We start from the raw sequence: 16,658 nt of genomic DNA, 5'->3' as shown, positions 1-16,658 counted from the left end.
AACACTTCTTTCACTATCCTGGCTCAACTTCTGTTTCAATATTGAAAAAATAACTACGACATTTGGGGGTTATTTAAAAAAAAAAATTAAAATCCCCACTAAATAGTGCGATATCAGTTTGTTTGTTTGTTTGGATTTTACGTCTTGACTTATCAACCAATCATCATGAAGTTACGCATACAAGTTGTCAAGGTATACAGAAAAGGACACAGGGCACCCAGCATCTAATACACACCTACACACTACAAGGTACCTGTAGATATACATTGTGAATGGTAACTCCCTGAACATCATGATATCATCAAACATTGGTAAAGTATTCACATTTCGAATTAATGCTACCAATTACAATGTTATCACGACGGACCCCCCCCCCCCATGTAAGGTGGACCCGTGGCTAATCGGGACGAGTCCATTGACCCCTTAAAGTCGACCGCTTGCATATAATACGCGTAAGTCACGTGAATTAAGATAATTAGTGTATTTAACTAAATATATTAAATGTGTTCGCTCAGTGAACGTATTTCAACCATATTATGGTTATCATTATAGAAAATATGTTGAAAACATATAAATTTTCATGTTTCCAACATTGTTACACGACTACCCAAAAATTTTGCGTGATTCATGAATGTATGTATGTGATTTTCTTTATTCCAACATAACTTAACACCTGAACAGATTTGGGTGTTTGGTATCATACCGAGTGATACTGGCTATTATTTATTAATTTAGGTCAGTCGTGATTTTAATATTAAAGATACCAAAATATAAAAAAAAATTGTTTGAAAAGCAAAGGAGGAAATGTATATGTTTTATCTCTGCCTATTTATATACATAGTATATAAATCAATATATAATATGTATGTATCAGATAATCGACAGTTATATTCTCACGTTTTAGCATATAATGTTATTTTTTAATCATAATAGTACAAAGAAGACGCATTTCTTATTCATTAATAATATTTAAAACAAACTTTATTGGAGGCGATGTCAAAAAAAAATCAAATAACAACGTGTCGAATTAAATTGCAACGTTACGTGCGTAACGTTTGAGCATGAAACGTTCCTGACGTTTTTTTTTTTAAATCTTAACCATCGGAATGTGCAGTTGTACAATACAACCAACAATACTATTCTATCAAAATGTCAGTCGATAGTAATAACTGTGTCGCAAATACTACGCTCGAAGACATAGTAAATACTCGCGGCCAGAGCACGTTATGTGCCCTCCCACGCACCCCTAAATAAGTCTTCTAATTATAACACGGTAACGTAACACTTAAGATACATCTACAAATTACTATTCGACGTACATACGTTTCTAGTATATTATCTTGAGCTAAATAAAAGTAATTTACTTCAAACACTTTATAGGAACAGCAAACTGGTGGTAGGGCTTTGTGCAAGCTCGTCTGGGTAGGTACCACCCACTCATCAGATATTCTACCGCAAAACAGCAATACTTGATATTATTGTGTTCCGGTTTGAAGGGTGAGTGAGCCAGTGTAATTACAGGCACAAGGGACATAAAATCTTAGTTCCCAAGGTTGGTGGCGCATTGGATATGTAAGTGATGGTTGACATTTCTTACAATGCTAATGTCTAAGAGCGTTGGTGACCACTTACCATCAGGTGGCCCATATGCTCGTCCGCCTTCCTATTCTATAAAAAAAAAAAAAACGATAAGACGTATTACGATCATAGTAGAAAACCATTCTAGCCTGTTCCAACCACAGGAGTAAAGACAAATAAGCAACTTTGACCGTGAATTGACGGAATATGATTGGTCGAGATCTTGAATAATCTATGGATTCAAATATTGACGTTTTGAATGCCCGCGAAATTGTAATCGGAACTTTGGAAGTTTAATTAAAGTGTTTATAATAGTGTTGTATTATAAATATAGATATATTAATGGAGAACTGTTTGTAGTGCATAATACAGCAGAGCTATTAGTAAATCGCATGGAATGTGTAAATCTATTTTTACTCCTTCGATTGTAATAGGTCATAGAGTTATTCCCAGAACATGATCTTGAAATGATACGCGACATTATCTATAATAATTATTTACTTTTAATATACAAATAATTTGAAAAAGAATAAGCTCCGAGAACATGTCACCGCCCCTACCCTCCCCTGGCTGTAAATGTGAATCTCATAAAGTACTAACCCCACTCTCCTGGCTGGTCACCGTCGTCGGCAGACCGTGCTCCTCGTTGTACCTTCTCCTCGCCCTATGCCTGAGCAGGGCTGAAGCGTCCGGCTGTCCAAACTGAAAGATCTGCTCATCTTTCCCACTCATAAAAACTCTCTCTGCATATTCCGCCTGGTATTCCTTGTTCTTTAACAGGAAATCCGTGCTTATGAACTCGTCCCGAGCGCCGTCCAGGATCTCCGACGACAGCCGAAGCGTATCCGAGGTTTGTCGAAGGTTGACATCGGAATCAGGTCGGTAGTTCTCGCATATTTGGTTGAACGTGTTGAAATACTCGCTGGCTAGGTCCGTCTTGGGCTGGTATACATCTGGAGCGGGTGGGGGGTCCGCGGGGAGGAAATTCTGGTCCATGTTCATATTGTGACGCACAGCCATATCTCCGACGACATCACTCACTTTTCACTTCGTCTTTGGTTTGTTTGAACTACTTGTTTATAATTACACTTATTTGTAGTATATCACTGTTATAACTTGGTCCAGTTTGAAAGTCCAACTTAAAATATAAAATTTTGATATTTACTTCGCATTGGTCGGCACACATCTACGGTGCTATTCTGCAAGAATTATTTTTCATCACTCACCCGTGAAACGACTTATGATGATATACTAGTTTGATGCGTACAGTACAGTAACAGAAATGGCCTGTGAATGTCCCACTGCTGGGCTAAGGCCTCCTCTCCCTTTTTGAGGAGAAGGTTTAGAGCTTATCTATCACACTGCTCCACCACGCTGCTCCAATGCGGCTTGGTAGAATACACGTGACATAATTTCAATAAAATTAGACACATACAGGTTTTTCCTCACGATGTTTTCCTTCACCGTCAAGCACGAGATGAATTATAATCGCAAATTAAGCACATGAAAATTCAGTGGCCCGGGTTTAAAACCACGATCATCGGTTAAGATTCACGCGTTCTAAGACCACTAGGCCATCTCATAATTTGATGGGTGTATTCTTGAAATTACAATGTCACATGTCACTTTCTGACATTTCACGACCGTTTCCTGCGATAATTTCAGAGTTTGTTCTTACGGAATAGCCCTATCGGTGAAGCGCAGATTTAACAAACTATAGAAGCGGCACGCACGCTCGAGTTTACACGCGATTTTGCGGCACTGCACATCTTAAGTTGCTCCACCTAGTCGACCAGTCAAAATCGAGTGGACATTTGGCTTTTGGCATGTCAATTTTAATGTAGGAAGTCGCATTTGATCGATACGTATTTTGAGTCAAGCACTCCGATCGATTTTCCTAAAGAATAACAAGACAACTTAGACCAATCGACTAGGTGAAAAAACACTGGGACGGTTACAATATGGATAATTGGGAAAATTATCCATATTGTACCCATCCCAGTGGTATTCCAATCGAAGGAGTAAAGATAAACAAACCACACACATACATATTACATGCGATTTTCTAATGACTGCTGTGTTATGCACTGCACGCGGTTATTTATTTATTTACCATTATTTATAATACAAAACTATTCCACGTAAGTAGTTATAACCACTTTAATTTAACTTTCTTTGTTCGGGTTACAACTTCGCGGACGTTCAAAACGCCATTATTACGCGAATCCATAGGGAATGCCATAGATTATACAAGATCTCGACTGATAATATCAATTCGATGTCTTAGTTGTTTATTTGTCTTTAATCCTCTTGTGGCTGGAATGGGCTATAGTTCATAATATTTATTAAAATATATATATGTTGTATGATCATATGGGCCACTTTATGGTAAGTGGTCACCAACGGCCTTAGACATTGGCATTGTAAGAAATGTTAACCAATGCTTACATAGCCAATGTACCACCAACCTTGGGAACTAAGATGTTATGTCCCTTGTGCCTGTAATAGCACTGGTTCAAGGAGGGGGGGGGGGGTGCTTTCAAACCGGAACACAACAATACCAAGTACTGCTGTTTTGCGGTAGAATATCTGATTTGTGTGTGGTACCTACCCAGACGAGCTTGCACAAAGCCCTACCACCAGTAAAATATCAGTAAAAATACGTCTACGCTTGCAACGCCAGATGTGCACCGGGTCTTGGTCCGTATCGAAACGAACGGACGAGCGTTCAACCGACCGCCCATGTGTCCGACCGCAGAAACATGTAAACAATACACTTTTTTTTGTCAACTGTTTAAATCTGCGCTTTGATGCGCCGACTTTGACAAACAAGTCGAAATAGCTTATCCGTAATAGAAGCTGCCCAAAAAAACATGACTAACGTATTTAAAATATATAAAAAAAATATATATCAGTAGATTAATTGTGAATAATTATTATTCAAAGTTAATATATTATGTTGTATTATATAATTGGGATTACATATATATATATATATATATATATATATATTATGTTTTCCTTTCGAGATAAAGTCACTACCGAGTCTCCGGACCGGTGAATTATAAATCCATTTCAATCTTAACGTGTCGAATTAAAGTATTTGAAAGAGTAAAACATTGTATATAGTTCATGTGTTATACCTAAAGTTTCTCCATACGAAATAAACTTTTAAGCAACATAGATAAAACAACATAACTTAGGAATAATCGAAGTTCTAACTCGTGTTCACCGCTAGTTTATAACATAAGCGAGCGTCGGTTTAAGAAGGGGTTCGATAAACACGAAACCATTTCTCTGTATGTATTTAAACAACCATAACCGTGAAACCAAATGGATCCCATATTAAAGACACCTTGCGTCTCCGGTCCCCGAGGAGAAATGTTACCGGCCCGGGAATCGAATCTGTGCACGCAGGTAAATCCCTTTCTCTTTGTTAACAATGATTTTACGCGTTATTTCTGTGGCATTGCATTTTTTTTTATTGCAATTTCTTATTCGTATTAATCGTTATAAGTTATTCGAAGTTATGAATATGATATCAATTTTGCAAGCTGGCTTACTTATCTATGCTGCGCTGGTTTTTTTTTTTGGGACACTGTCTTCTATCTTTTTTTTTTCTCGCAGTGGAAAGCGAAAGTGCTTCTATATATACTAATATTAAAAAAGTATAAGATTTAATCTTTTATATGTTTGTTTTGTAATGGATAAACTCAAAAAGTATTATTTTACCAACAGAAAGCTTCTTTATCAGCGATTAAAATTGGCTTAATTTTCAATGAATTAGAGATCCCTTCGAAAATTGCAATAATGTCATTATGTTACTCAAGGTACCATAAATGTTCCCATATCTATTACGATAGATAATTTTTCAACCCGGACGATGTCGGGGCGAGCCGCTAGTATCATATAATATATCGTTTCACTTACACTTTAACTAAAAATAAGAAAATAAATGTTTTAAAATCTTTACATACATAAATATAAGACAACAATGTTTATATTTATATACACTCTTTAGTCTAATGGATATCTTATAAGGCTGCAGATGTCGACGTCTCGGATTCAATCCCCGGGCCAAGCCAGTTGTAATGCTTTTATGTTGAATAAAGGATTTTGATTCAAAGGATTAAATCAACTAAATAAAAAAAATTAAAAGGGTTACTTTGTACGAATTTTACCCGTACGAAGTCTTTGTCTCTTATATATAGACATATAACCTCACACTACTAAGGACCGGTAGCCATAAACATGATCAATCTTCAAAACTGTAGTCAAGTCTATCAATACAGTCAAGTGTAACATAAATCCAAAAGCATAACCTTCTTTGGCTTCATCGTAATCGAGTAAATCGTGCGCTCACCAAATGCCCTGGTTAGCATTATGGAGCGTTAATCGTATGGTTTCCTATACAACCTAAGTACCCAAATTTTGAGAAAAGAGTTAGGATTCTTTACTTTTTTTTCACGGTCGGTTATACGGCTTGACGCCCAAATTCACTTATTCACAAAGTTATCGATTACAAAGAAAAAATCGTATCAAAACAAACGAACAGCTAAGTAACATACATTGGTAAGCCATAAATTGTAATAAGATCTAGCCTTTACATATTAGACTTATTAATAGTTTAAAAAAAATAATGTCACACGAATTAAATTCGTCCTTAGAACTTAATGGTAGGTCTTCGGGGCAAGCCCTTATGCCCACTCATTACTAAACGTATATTCTAATACGAAACAGTACTACCTAAACTAACAGCCCGTGAATGTCCAACTGCTGGGCTGAGGCCTCCTCCCTTTTTTAGAAGATTTGGAGTTTATTCGATTACGCTGCTCAAATGCGGCTTAGTGAAAAACACATATGTCAGAGTTCCAGTGAAATAAGACACATGCAGGTTTCTCTTCACCATCAAGCACGAGATGAATTACAAAAACATAAAGCACACGAAAATACAGTGGTGCTTGAACCCACGATCGTCGGTTAAGATTCACGCGTTCTTACCTCTAGGCCATCTCGGCTTTTTAAGAGTACTACCCATTATTGTTATGGTTCGAAGGGTAAGTGGCCGAGTATAACATCAGGGCAGTTGGTGGCGCATTGGCGATGCAAGGAATGGATAATATTGGTTCGGCCATTAGCCTCGTGATAAAGCAGCATAATGTCGTCGCTCATCAGAAGGACAAATTTAGACCACCAGTGTCGCAATCATCCCTCCCTTCATACTACCCGCATAAGTAATTGTTTCACTTAGTCGATAAGGGATAATTCTCCGGACAATATATGGACATATAGATACATATATTTTTAGTTGTAGTCGTGAAATGATTATAATATATAAAGATTATAGAATAATATATTTATGAAGCTTGTTTACGTCTAAAAAATATCCATAAAATTGGTTTTTTTTTATATGTTATAGGAAGACGGACGGACGAACGGGCAGCCTGATTGCAAGTGGTCACCACCGCCCATAGAAAGCAGTGATGTAAAGAATATTAATCATTCCTTCTATATCTAATGCGCAAATAACCTTGGGAACTAAAATGTCATACCCCTTGGGCTAGTTGTGCCTGTAGTTACACTGGCTCCCTTCAAACCTGAAGATAATCATACTGAGTATTGCTGTTTAGCAGTAGAATATCTGATTAATGGGTGGTATCTATACAAAAGGGACTTGTACAAAGCCCTACCAACCTATTAAAACGATTTAAAAAAAAATCTTTATATAAATAGTAATCTTGACCATTTAAGTTATATCGAATTTACTTGGTATGTGAAGCATATAAAAACCAATGATCCGACAAATTTACACAAGCAATACACACTAAACAAACAGGCCAAATACATAACACCACTTGGTAACATCGCAGTCGTGCAAAAGCGATCCGACCACCGACGTCGAGAAACCCAACACTTTCAATATAGCTCAGTCAGCGTCACACGGCGTCCCCTTACATATAAAGGCAACGCTACACGGGACGAAATGTTCAAAAATCCAAAAAAATACTTGAGGTAGCAACGCTAGCTACCATACGTAGATTTGATTGATGAAAATAGTGATAATCATAATTTAAAAAGAAAAAATATGTAAAAGCTTGTAATTATCCCAATGTTGGGCAAAGCTACCACGGTGCTCAACATCGTGTTGATGAGGAGTTTCAGTGAAACCCATGCAAGTTTCCTTACGATTCCTTCACCGACGAGCACGAGATGAATTATTATAAACGCATATTAAAAACATGTTATCATCAGTGGTTTGAACCCGAAATTCTCAATTTCAACAACTCAAGTGTTGTTTTACCGGATTTGACCTAGCGATTTTGGGTAACGTCCACGCGTCCATTAGACGAACTCCGCTCTTGAGTAATCAGGGTCACTTTAAATTAATAAATTATTATAATTGTCGGTTGTCGCCACCTGCCTTCATCACGTAATCCATATTATACGGATAAGATAAGCCCAATACAAATTATCCAGTAACTAGTTGCTCCGCACGGTTTCACGTGCGATAAACGTAACTGCTCAACCCCTACGGGACGTAGCGTGTTGTTATTTGACGAGCCGGTTGGCGTGGTTGGTAGTTACTTGCCTTTTACGCCGAAGGTTGTGTGTTCGATTCCCACCCAGGACAGACTTTTGTGTGCATGAACATGTCTGTTTGTCCTGAGTCTGGGTGTAATTATCTATATAAGTATGTATTTACAAAAGAAAAGTAGTATATGTAGTATATCAGTTGTCCGGTTTCCATAGCACAAGCTTTGTACAAGCTTAATTTAGGATCAGATGGCCGTGTGTGAAAAATGTCTCAGGATATTATTATTATTATATCCATACTAATATTATAAATGCGAAAGTATCTCTATCTGTCTGTTACGCTTACACGGCTAAAACACTGAACCGATTTTAATGAAGTTTACTTCTACATTTAAAGGCTACTTTTTATACCCAACGCGGGCAAAGCAACGAGCGAAAACTAGCAGTCCATAATCTCGCTCAATATATGTACCAATACGAAAAAAAAATGTTATATTAACCTATTGGAATCTAATTAGCGCGTATAAATAAACTATTTTGGTTTATATATTAGTATATATATATATATATATATATAAACATTGGAGTTAGTATATAAGCCGATTGCGAAGTATATTTATAATGAATTGTCATCATAAATAAACAAGTACTTATTGTTAATCAAAAACTTACGAGTACGCACGGAAAATTATACTCAAAAAATAATATACGGTACGCGTAATTTAACTTTGCCGGTCTGAAGTTTCTCCGGTACATACGCGAATGTTTAGCAGCAGCTAATCTGTTACTCACTTCGTATCTCACTCGTGAAATGTTGTACAACGACTCACGGTGGTACGCTATTTTTATGCGTGTATTATTATAGTCAATGTCGTATTGATAGAAGCCTATTTATGTAATAAGGCTCTATTATGCACTTTTAAATGAAGAGAATAACCGGTAAAAAACTCAGCAGTTGCTCTTTTTCACCAATTATATACATGTACTAATCATATACTATAATATTTATGTATCCTGTATGAAAGGATAATATTAATTATGATAATTATATTATATATAAGGCAAGTTATATACTAAAAAAGTTGTTATCTTTGAAAAAAGAAACAGATTACTTCATATAGAGATTTTTAATTTTTTAAGTATATTATAACGTATATAAAAAAACTGAACTAAAAACCACTAAAATCTCGATTCGTACTTGTTTATTTTTCCAAGTTTATATTTTTCACTTATATAAAAATCAATTACACAAAGAAATCTATAAATACATAGAGCCTTAAGCTCAAAGCGCACCTGCCCGCCAGCTGTGTAACCGGTTCGATTCCCGCCGCGTTCAACTTACGAGTTACGACTCAGCTGACCCGGATTTTTTGGTCATCTAAACGCGAGAATGTTAAACGTTTAAAATGTAATTATAATTTTCGGTAAAATTTACCGAATTCCGACTTTTTATCGCCTTCATTAATATTATAAATGCGAATGAAAGTCTGTCTGATTGTCTGATACCATTTAAAAGATAAACCAATGAACTGATTTTGATGAAATTTAGTATGCAGCAAGCTGGAACCCCAAGGAAGGTCATTGGCTACTTTTTGATAGCTAACCACGCCCCCCTCACACTTAGGTAACAGGATTTACTGATTATACTTAATTACTTATTTAAAGACATTACATGTTTATACATATATATTCTAGAACAAGTCTTATTTGTCACATATAATTAAATATCTATGTAGTAACTCATATATACCAAATTATATACATTCAACTACTAGATATGTTAACTTATAAGAAACTTAATTTCCCTGCTTGAAGGGCTATTGTGAAGTTCAACTTTTAGGAGACACACTTGTAACTTTGTTTACTACATACTAGCTTCCGCCCACAGCTTTGCCCACGTGTAAGCGGGGAGGGGGTTGGTTAAGGTAGTTTTTGTTTGTCTTATTTTTTTACAATGGAGGGTGCAGGTTTTCTGTAATTCTCGATTATTGGTTTTACTCATTCAAAGTACTCCTGCTGTGTAATTAAAAAAAAAAGTCTATGTAAAAATGACTAAAGGTTATAACCACGTATATAAATGAGCTTGAGTGAACTCGTGACCAAGGAATCAAACTTCCGACCTTGACTCCCACTCCCAACTGTCCTGACACGTAACGTCGTGTGTTCGTAAATTATATGCTTATATTTTTATTGTCCTGTTGTTTATATAAAGTGAAAGTCCTTATTATTATTATAAAGTACTTATACTGCGCGTTTTCAGTTTATAATTGAAATTACACCGAAATCGGTTATTATTTTGTGGCATAACAAATGCCACGAAAATTTTTGATTAATGACGTAATTTATCTTAATTTTTTGAAGAGCTTTGGTGTTATCAATAAAAAAAAATTAAATAGGAATTGTAAATAACAAATTCAATGTTAATCTCAAATTTTCCATAATGATTACGGACGAATTTCTACCGATGGGCGGACAGTATATATAGCGTACAGTTATATAAATATAGTACGATGTGTTTTTCATTAATTTAGGTACACAAAACAGACTGTACTATGTTTCCCGTCGTTGGAAAATATATACATATAAAAACATTTGTACAGTCATAATAATTTTAAAGATATATACACATATATATATATATATGTAAGTTTTCCTATTACGTTTGTGTGTGATGTTCTATTTCGCAAGTTTTCGCACTGGCCTCGGTGGCGCAGTAGGCAGCGCGTAAGTCTCATAATCTTAAGGTCGTGAGTTCGATCCTCACCCGGGGCATATTTTTTCATATTCTCATATTTTTTTATATTTTAACAATATAAATGTAAATATTAATATATCGCATATTAGGTGTTATTAGTACAAATACCATAAAATCCTGGAATTCATACAATTTCTATAAACCTTAATCATTTCAAAGAAAAATGATTAAAAAAAATTATAGACTTGCGTCACCTTATATATAAAAAAAATTTATAAAATGTTAATTATTTTATATATGATATAAATAAAATACCTGCAATTTCAATTTAATAGACTTCGAAACCGTTTTATCGATCACCATGGTGGTTGCCACAATGTATACATATATGTATTTCTTCATGGAGATTATATACTACCTACGTTGTAAGTCGTAACTCGCCGCTAGATGGCACTACAGCATAATTTCTATATCTTCAACAAATCGCTATACATTGGAAGACATACCAATATATGCCCAAATTCCTTACTAATATTACAAATGCAACAATTAGTTCGTTTGTTACAATTTTACCTACCCAATCGACCATCATGAAATTTAGCATACACAGGGATATAGAAAAGGACATAGGGTACCTAGCCCCCCCCCCCCCCCGCCATCACTCACAAACGAAGCCGCGGGCGGGAACTAGTTAGCCAGTACTCTAAAAAATGTAGAGACAGACCTACGAGTATTATATACATTTTTATACAAAGCGTTATTTAATCCAACGTTTAAATAGTGAGTAATAATATTATCATTGTTCGCGAGATACGACGGATACACACAAACACACACGTGTAAGTATATAATAAGGACGCTTACATACGTAGCGGCTATAGATTGTACGTTTTCTTCTTTTGTTGGCTATTCCTCATAACGATAAAAATACTAAGCTCCACTGTCATGCATTAACGCTTAGTATTGTTGTGTTCCGGTTTAAAAGGTGAGTGAGCCAGTGTAATCACAGGTATAAGGGAGATAACGTCTTAGTTCCCAAGGTTGGTAGCGCATTTGCGATGGAAAGTATGTGGAAATGTCTATTGGAGGTGGTGACCACTCAACATCCGGTGGCTCTCTATGTTATACATTATAGTATAAAACAAATAAAAATATTATTATCAAACATACGAGCTAACAACTACACAAAACATACGACTTAACACACTGAGCTAAGACGCCTCGCCTGCGACGATCCTAATAAAAATATGAAATGCAAATTCTCATAATTGCAAACGATCAGACAGCTAGTCGCCTCGTCTTTGTGTGTGTGTCTGTGTGATGTAACCTCGGAAAGGTTATCGGGCGTTGTTTGATTTAAACATAATCGTGTGCAATATATTTAATTTATATATATAATGAGAATTAATTATAATGGTCATATTAATAAATGTATATAAAGTGTTTAGACTCTTTAAAAGTAAAAAGCAATTTTATAAATTGACAAAACTCAACTGGGCTTATCAATAAATCTTATTAAAAAAAACTGATAATAAAGACTTATTACTCGATTAATGATTATATAGAAGATAAATAAGCGTGTAATTAGTATTTCTCGATAATCATACATTGTATATAATTGATAAATATTATTTACTTAATATACTTACGTTACTCAAAAATTGGAAGAAGACAACAAAGTAATAACAAAAAAAAAACGATCTATCTTTTATTGTTTTATTATAAATAAAGATATATTAATCGACAGCAGTTTGTAGTACATACCAAGCAGAGTTATTAGAAAATCGCATGGAATATGTAAATCTAATATTTGCTTATATATTTCCTGTGTATGCTATATATATATATATATTATATATACAATAGTTGGGCTATTGTACAACGTATAATGACTAGAAAATAGCTCTTTCTAGTACATACTTAAGAATCTCGTCACAGTTGTCTTATAAAAGCTTCATTAATGCAGGAATGCCGATGAATGCATACAAGACCTAGGTCGTATACATCGAGAATAATGTATATGGGATTTAATTAATCGTGTGTTTGTTTTATTAGGGAAACTGATTGATAGTATATAAACGATTCTCTTTGTCGGTTTACTATTGTATATAAAATTACGAAAACATTGTATTTATATTTCGTATATAGAGATAAAATAACAAAGCGTTCAACAACTTCCAAGAAGCTGATTTGCAAAATCATGAACGTAATTTCGCTCGTATTCTTTCGATGTCGCGACCTTTCGGGTATCATGGGTGCGTTATTTATAGCAAGGTTAAGGTTTTCAGTGTTTGTAGGGCTTTGTGCTAACGTATCATTGCATCTTTTATCTGTAATTACACTGGCTCACCGATTCTTCAAACGAAACATATTCTACCGATGTTACGCAGTAAAAAAATTTATAAGATGAAGAGACGTGGTGTTCGTATTAGCTAATTGTAAAAAAATAAAAAATTATAAGAACAAACTCGAAACTCACTAAAGAAAACGTTCGTGACATGTCAGAAAGTGTCATGCGACATTGACCATAATAATTGTAACATTTCAAGAATACACGCGACAAAATAGTATAACACCATAAGTCGGTTGTCAACATTTCACGGATGAGTGATGAAGTGAGCTCTTACAGAAAAGCATTGCTGTTCTTTAGGGCATTTTTTACATGTCTTTGGTACCATTGATGATATCTTTGCAAGACTCTTGAGTAATGTTTATTTTAGTTTTGATAAACTGAAGACCTACGTACCAACCAGGCTCAATATCAATAGAATGATATATACTTTACTACATATTATAAAATAAAGTCTGTATGAACAGGATAATCTCAAAAACTACTAAACGGATTTTCATACGGTTTTCACCAATAGACGGGGTGACTCATGATGTAGGTTTAAGTGTATAATTCTTTTTTTTTTATAGAATAGGAAGGCGGACGAGCATATGGACCACCTGATGGTAAGTGGTCACCACCGCCCATAGACATTGGCATTGTAAGAAATGTCAACCATCGCTTATAACCAATGCGTCACCAACCTTGGCAACTAAGATTTTATGTCCCTTGTGCCTGTAATTACACTGACTCACTCACCCTTCAAACCGAAACACAACAATATCAAGTATTGCCGTTTTGCGGTAGAATATCTGATGAGTGGATGGTACCTACCCAGACGAGCTTGCACAAAGCCCTAGCACCAGTAAATTAATTGATAAAATTCATTGATATTTTGTGAAAATTGGCTGAAAGACGACGATAAATGTTGAAGATGTCGGAAAAAAATATACCGGCTGGAAATTTTAATGATGGGTTTTGCGTAAACCATCGTAATGTATTCCAATATAAACGCTTATGTTGGCGGATAGCTAGTTCTAGATAATAAACTCTCACGACCATCGTTAATGACACGACATAGTTTTAAACTGTTGTCATCTCAAGCAAAATAGCGTGCAGTAAATAGTGACATATTGAATCAACATCCGGTATACGAACGACAATATTTAATCACAGCCGGATGGGAACGATATCGTGTTGCCCGGGAATCGAATCTGACACTTCTGACATCCGGCTTAGACGCACGCTACTTAAACTCCGGGCTTAAGGGTTACTTTTGGTGTGACAAACGCGTGGGGTCTTAAAAGTGATGAACTTTGACGAGTTCAAATTGTTGTTGCGTGTGAAATATGAATTACGCTAAGATTTTTTTTTATTTTTAAATAAAGGAAACCTTTCGAACATTCTTGATTATAAAAAAATAATAATTATACATGACATTCTTATAAAGTATAATATAAAATTTAATACGTTTTTTAATAAAATATCACGTTCTTTGAAAAAAATACATATATATATTATCCGAGATTGAACATAAAACAGACAGACACATTTAGGCCACTCGCTCCTAACTGTTATGATAATGATAAAATAATATATGCATATAAACATTTATATATCAAAATTCGATATCGCCGAATCACTCACACATACGAGATAGACTCGTCTGTACATACTATATGTACGCTGTAGACGGTACGACGTCTCCATGCGTATGCGCATTGAATATTTATAAGACATTTAATACGATGATTTATTAATGTTTCTGGAAATGTTAGCTGGAGACTTATAAATAAAGAGGCTCCTAGCGGGCTAGCGTCTCCTCTCTCTACACATATTGAAATCAAAGTGACAATTATGTGATCTAACTTAGCATACCATCTGGTAACATTAATTTACTTGAGTTTGTACTAAGTTACATCAATTCAAACCAACTTAAGTTATAGAGATGTTATTATAATATATTTTATTTTACTGGTGGTAGGGCTTTGTGCAAGCTCGTCTAGGTAGGTACCATCCACTCATCAGATATTCTACCGCAAAACAGTAGTACTTGGTATTGTTGTGTTCCGGTTTGAAGGGTGAGTGAGCCAGTGTAATTACAGGCACAAGGGACACAACATATTAGTTCACAAGGTTGGTGGCGCATTGGCGATGTAAGCGATGGTTAACATTTCTTACAATACCAATGAATATGGGCGTTGGTGACCACTTACCATGAGGTGGCCCATATGCTCGTCCGCCTTCTATTAAAAAAAACCGCTGAGTTAACATTCAACTTGTTTCAGATTCGGAGATTCGGGATCGGGAAGAACCGGAAAAAATTGCGCGACGGTGAAGAGGCCTATGTCCAGCAGTAGATTAATGTGGGCAGATAATAATAGACTCATCTCCTGGCGGTGAATGAAAATCTGCCACATATGTATACATTAAAAACCCCGCATCAGATTAGCATCGTGGAATAACTCCTCTTCAAAAGGGGACCCCTTAGCGCAGCAGTGAAACTTTGACATGTTGTTACTCACATAACTTTAATGTATAGTAATTATATTAATTGAGCACAAGTTTCTTCAATAATAAAATGAAAAAACGGCCATTAAAAAAAACTTAGTAAAACTACGAACAAGTCAAGCCGCATAGCAATCAATGGGCCCCACCCCCTAAGAGGGCCACGTCAGAGACTTCAACTACTGAATATTTTATGACATCGCGAATAAAATCTATTATATAACAGTAAATTAAATAATTACGATAACTATAAAGGGAAATATATTTCATTGTAAGTAGTAAAAGTAAGTAAGTAACAGCCTGTAAATGTCCCACGGCTGGGCTAAGGCCTCCCATTTTGAGGAGAAGTTTGGAGCTTATTCCACCACGCTGTTCCAAAGCGGCTTGGTGGAATACACATGTGGCAGAATTTCGATGAAATTAGACACATACATGTTTCCTCACGATGTTTTCCTTCAACGAAAAGCACGAGATGAATTATAAACAGAAATTAAGCACATGAAAATTCAGAGGTGCTTGCCACGATCATCGGTTAACATTCACGCGTTCTTACCACTGGGCCATCTCGACTTCTTTTTTCATTGTATTTCATTGTATCGGTTTTATATTATAAATGCGAATGCTGTCTCTGTCTATCTGTTGTAGGCGTCCCGGTTTCGCACGTGTAGAATTAGACTCTACATCTTCGTTTATATAGTAATATTATACATGTACATATATCAGTTTCCTAGTCGCCATTATTTTACCGACATCGTCAAAAATCATCGAACATTACAATATTAGCACATCACCCATGGGTGAAAACCGAAAATCCGTTCCGTTAGCTTTTGAGCTTATCACGTACAAACAGACGTGGCGACTTTGTGTTATAGTTTGTAGTGATTCATTTTTTTTATATAGTATAGAGAGGCGAAATATGATAGGACGAACATATGGGCCACCTGATGGTAAGTGGTCACCGACGCTCATAGACATTGGCAATGTAAGAAATGTTAAACATCGCTTACATCGCCA

At 35.6% G+C, this 16,658-nt stretch overlaps 1 protein-coding gene and 1 non-coding gene across 13 annotated transcripts in view; one reads left to right on the top strand and one right to left on the bottom strand.

Moving 5' to 3' along the window:
• LOC126779185 (protein daughterless) overlaps positions 1–16,658 on the bottom strand; it is a 124,981-nt gene that overhangs the window by 28,890 nt on the left and 79,433 nt on the right. For 5 of the 12 annotated variants that reach the window (XM_050503090.1, XM_050503091.1, XM_050503086.1 and 2 more), the window contains exon 2: positions 2,179–2,777. The exons of 4 other annotated variants lie outside the window; for them this stretch is intronic. In XM_050503090.1, coding sequence (XP_050359047.1) covers positions 2,179–2,598 — 420 coding nt within the window. In that variant the 5' untranslated portion in view covers positions 2,599–2,777. Of the gene's footprint in view, positions 1–1,319; positions 1,340–2,178; positions 2,778–7,130; positions 7,148–16,658 lie in introns of those variants that run through there. 3 more of the 12 variants (XM_050503088.1, XM_050503089.1, XM_050503097.1) reach the window with 3 other exon arrangements.
• On the top strand, positions 10,812–10,884 carry Trnam-cau (transfer RNA methionine (anticodon CAU)). The gene has a single exon. It is a non-coding gene; the product is annotated as a tRNA-Met (tRNA).

Source organism: Nymphalis io, chromosome 28 (assembly GCF_905147045.1).
Source record: "Nymphalis io chromosome 28, ilAglIoxx1.1, whole genome shotgun sequence".
Taxonomy (NCBI): Eukaryota; Metazoa; Arthropoda; class Insecta; order Lepidoptera; family Nymphalidae; genus Nymphalis; species Nymphalis io.
The sequence above is the reverse complement of the archived record's forward strand: the minus strand, read 5'-3'. Positions and strand labels throughout refer to the sequence as shown.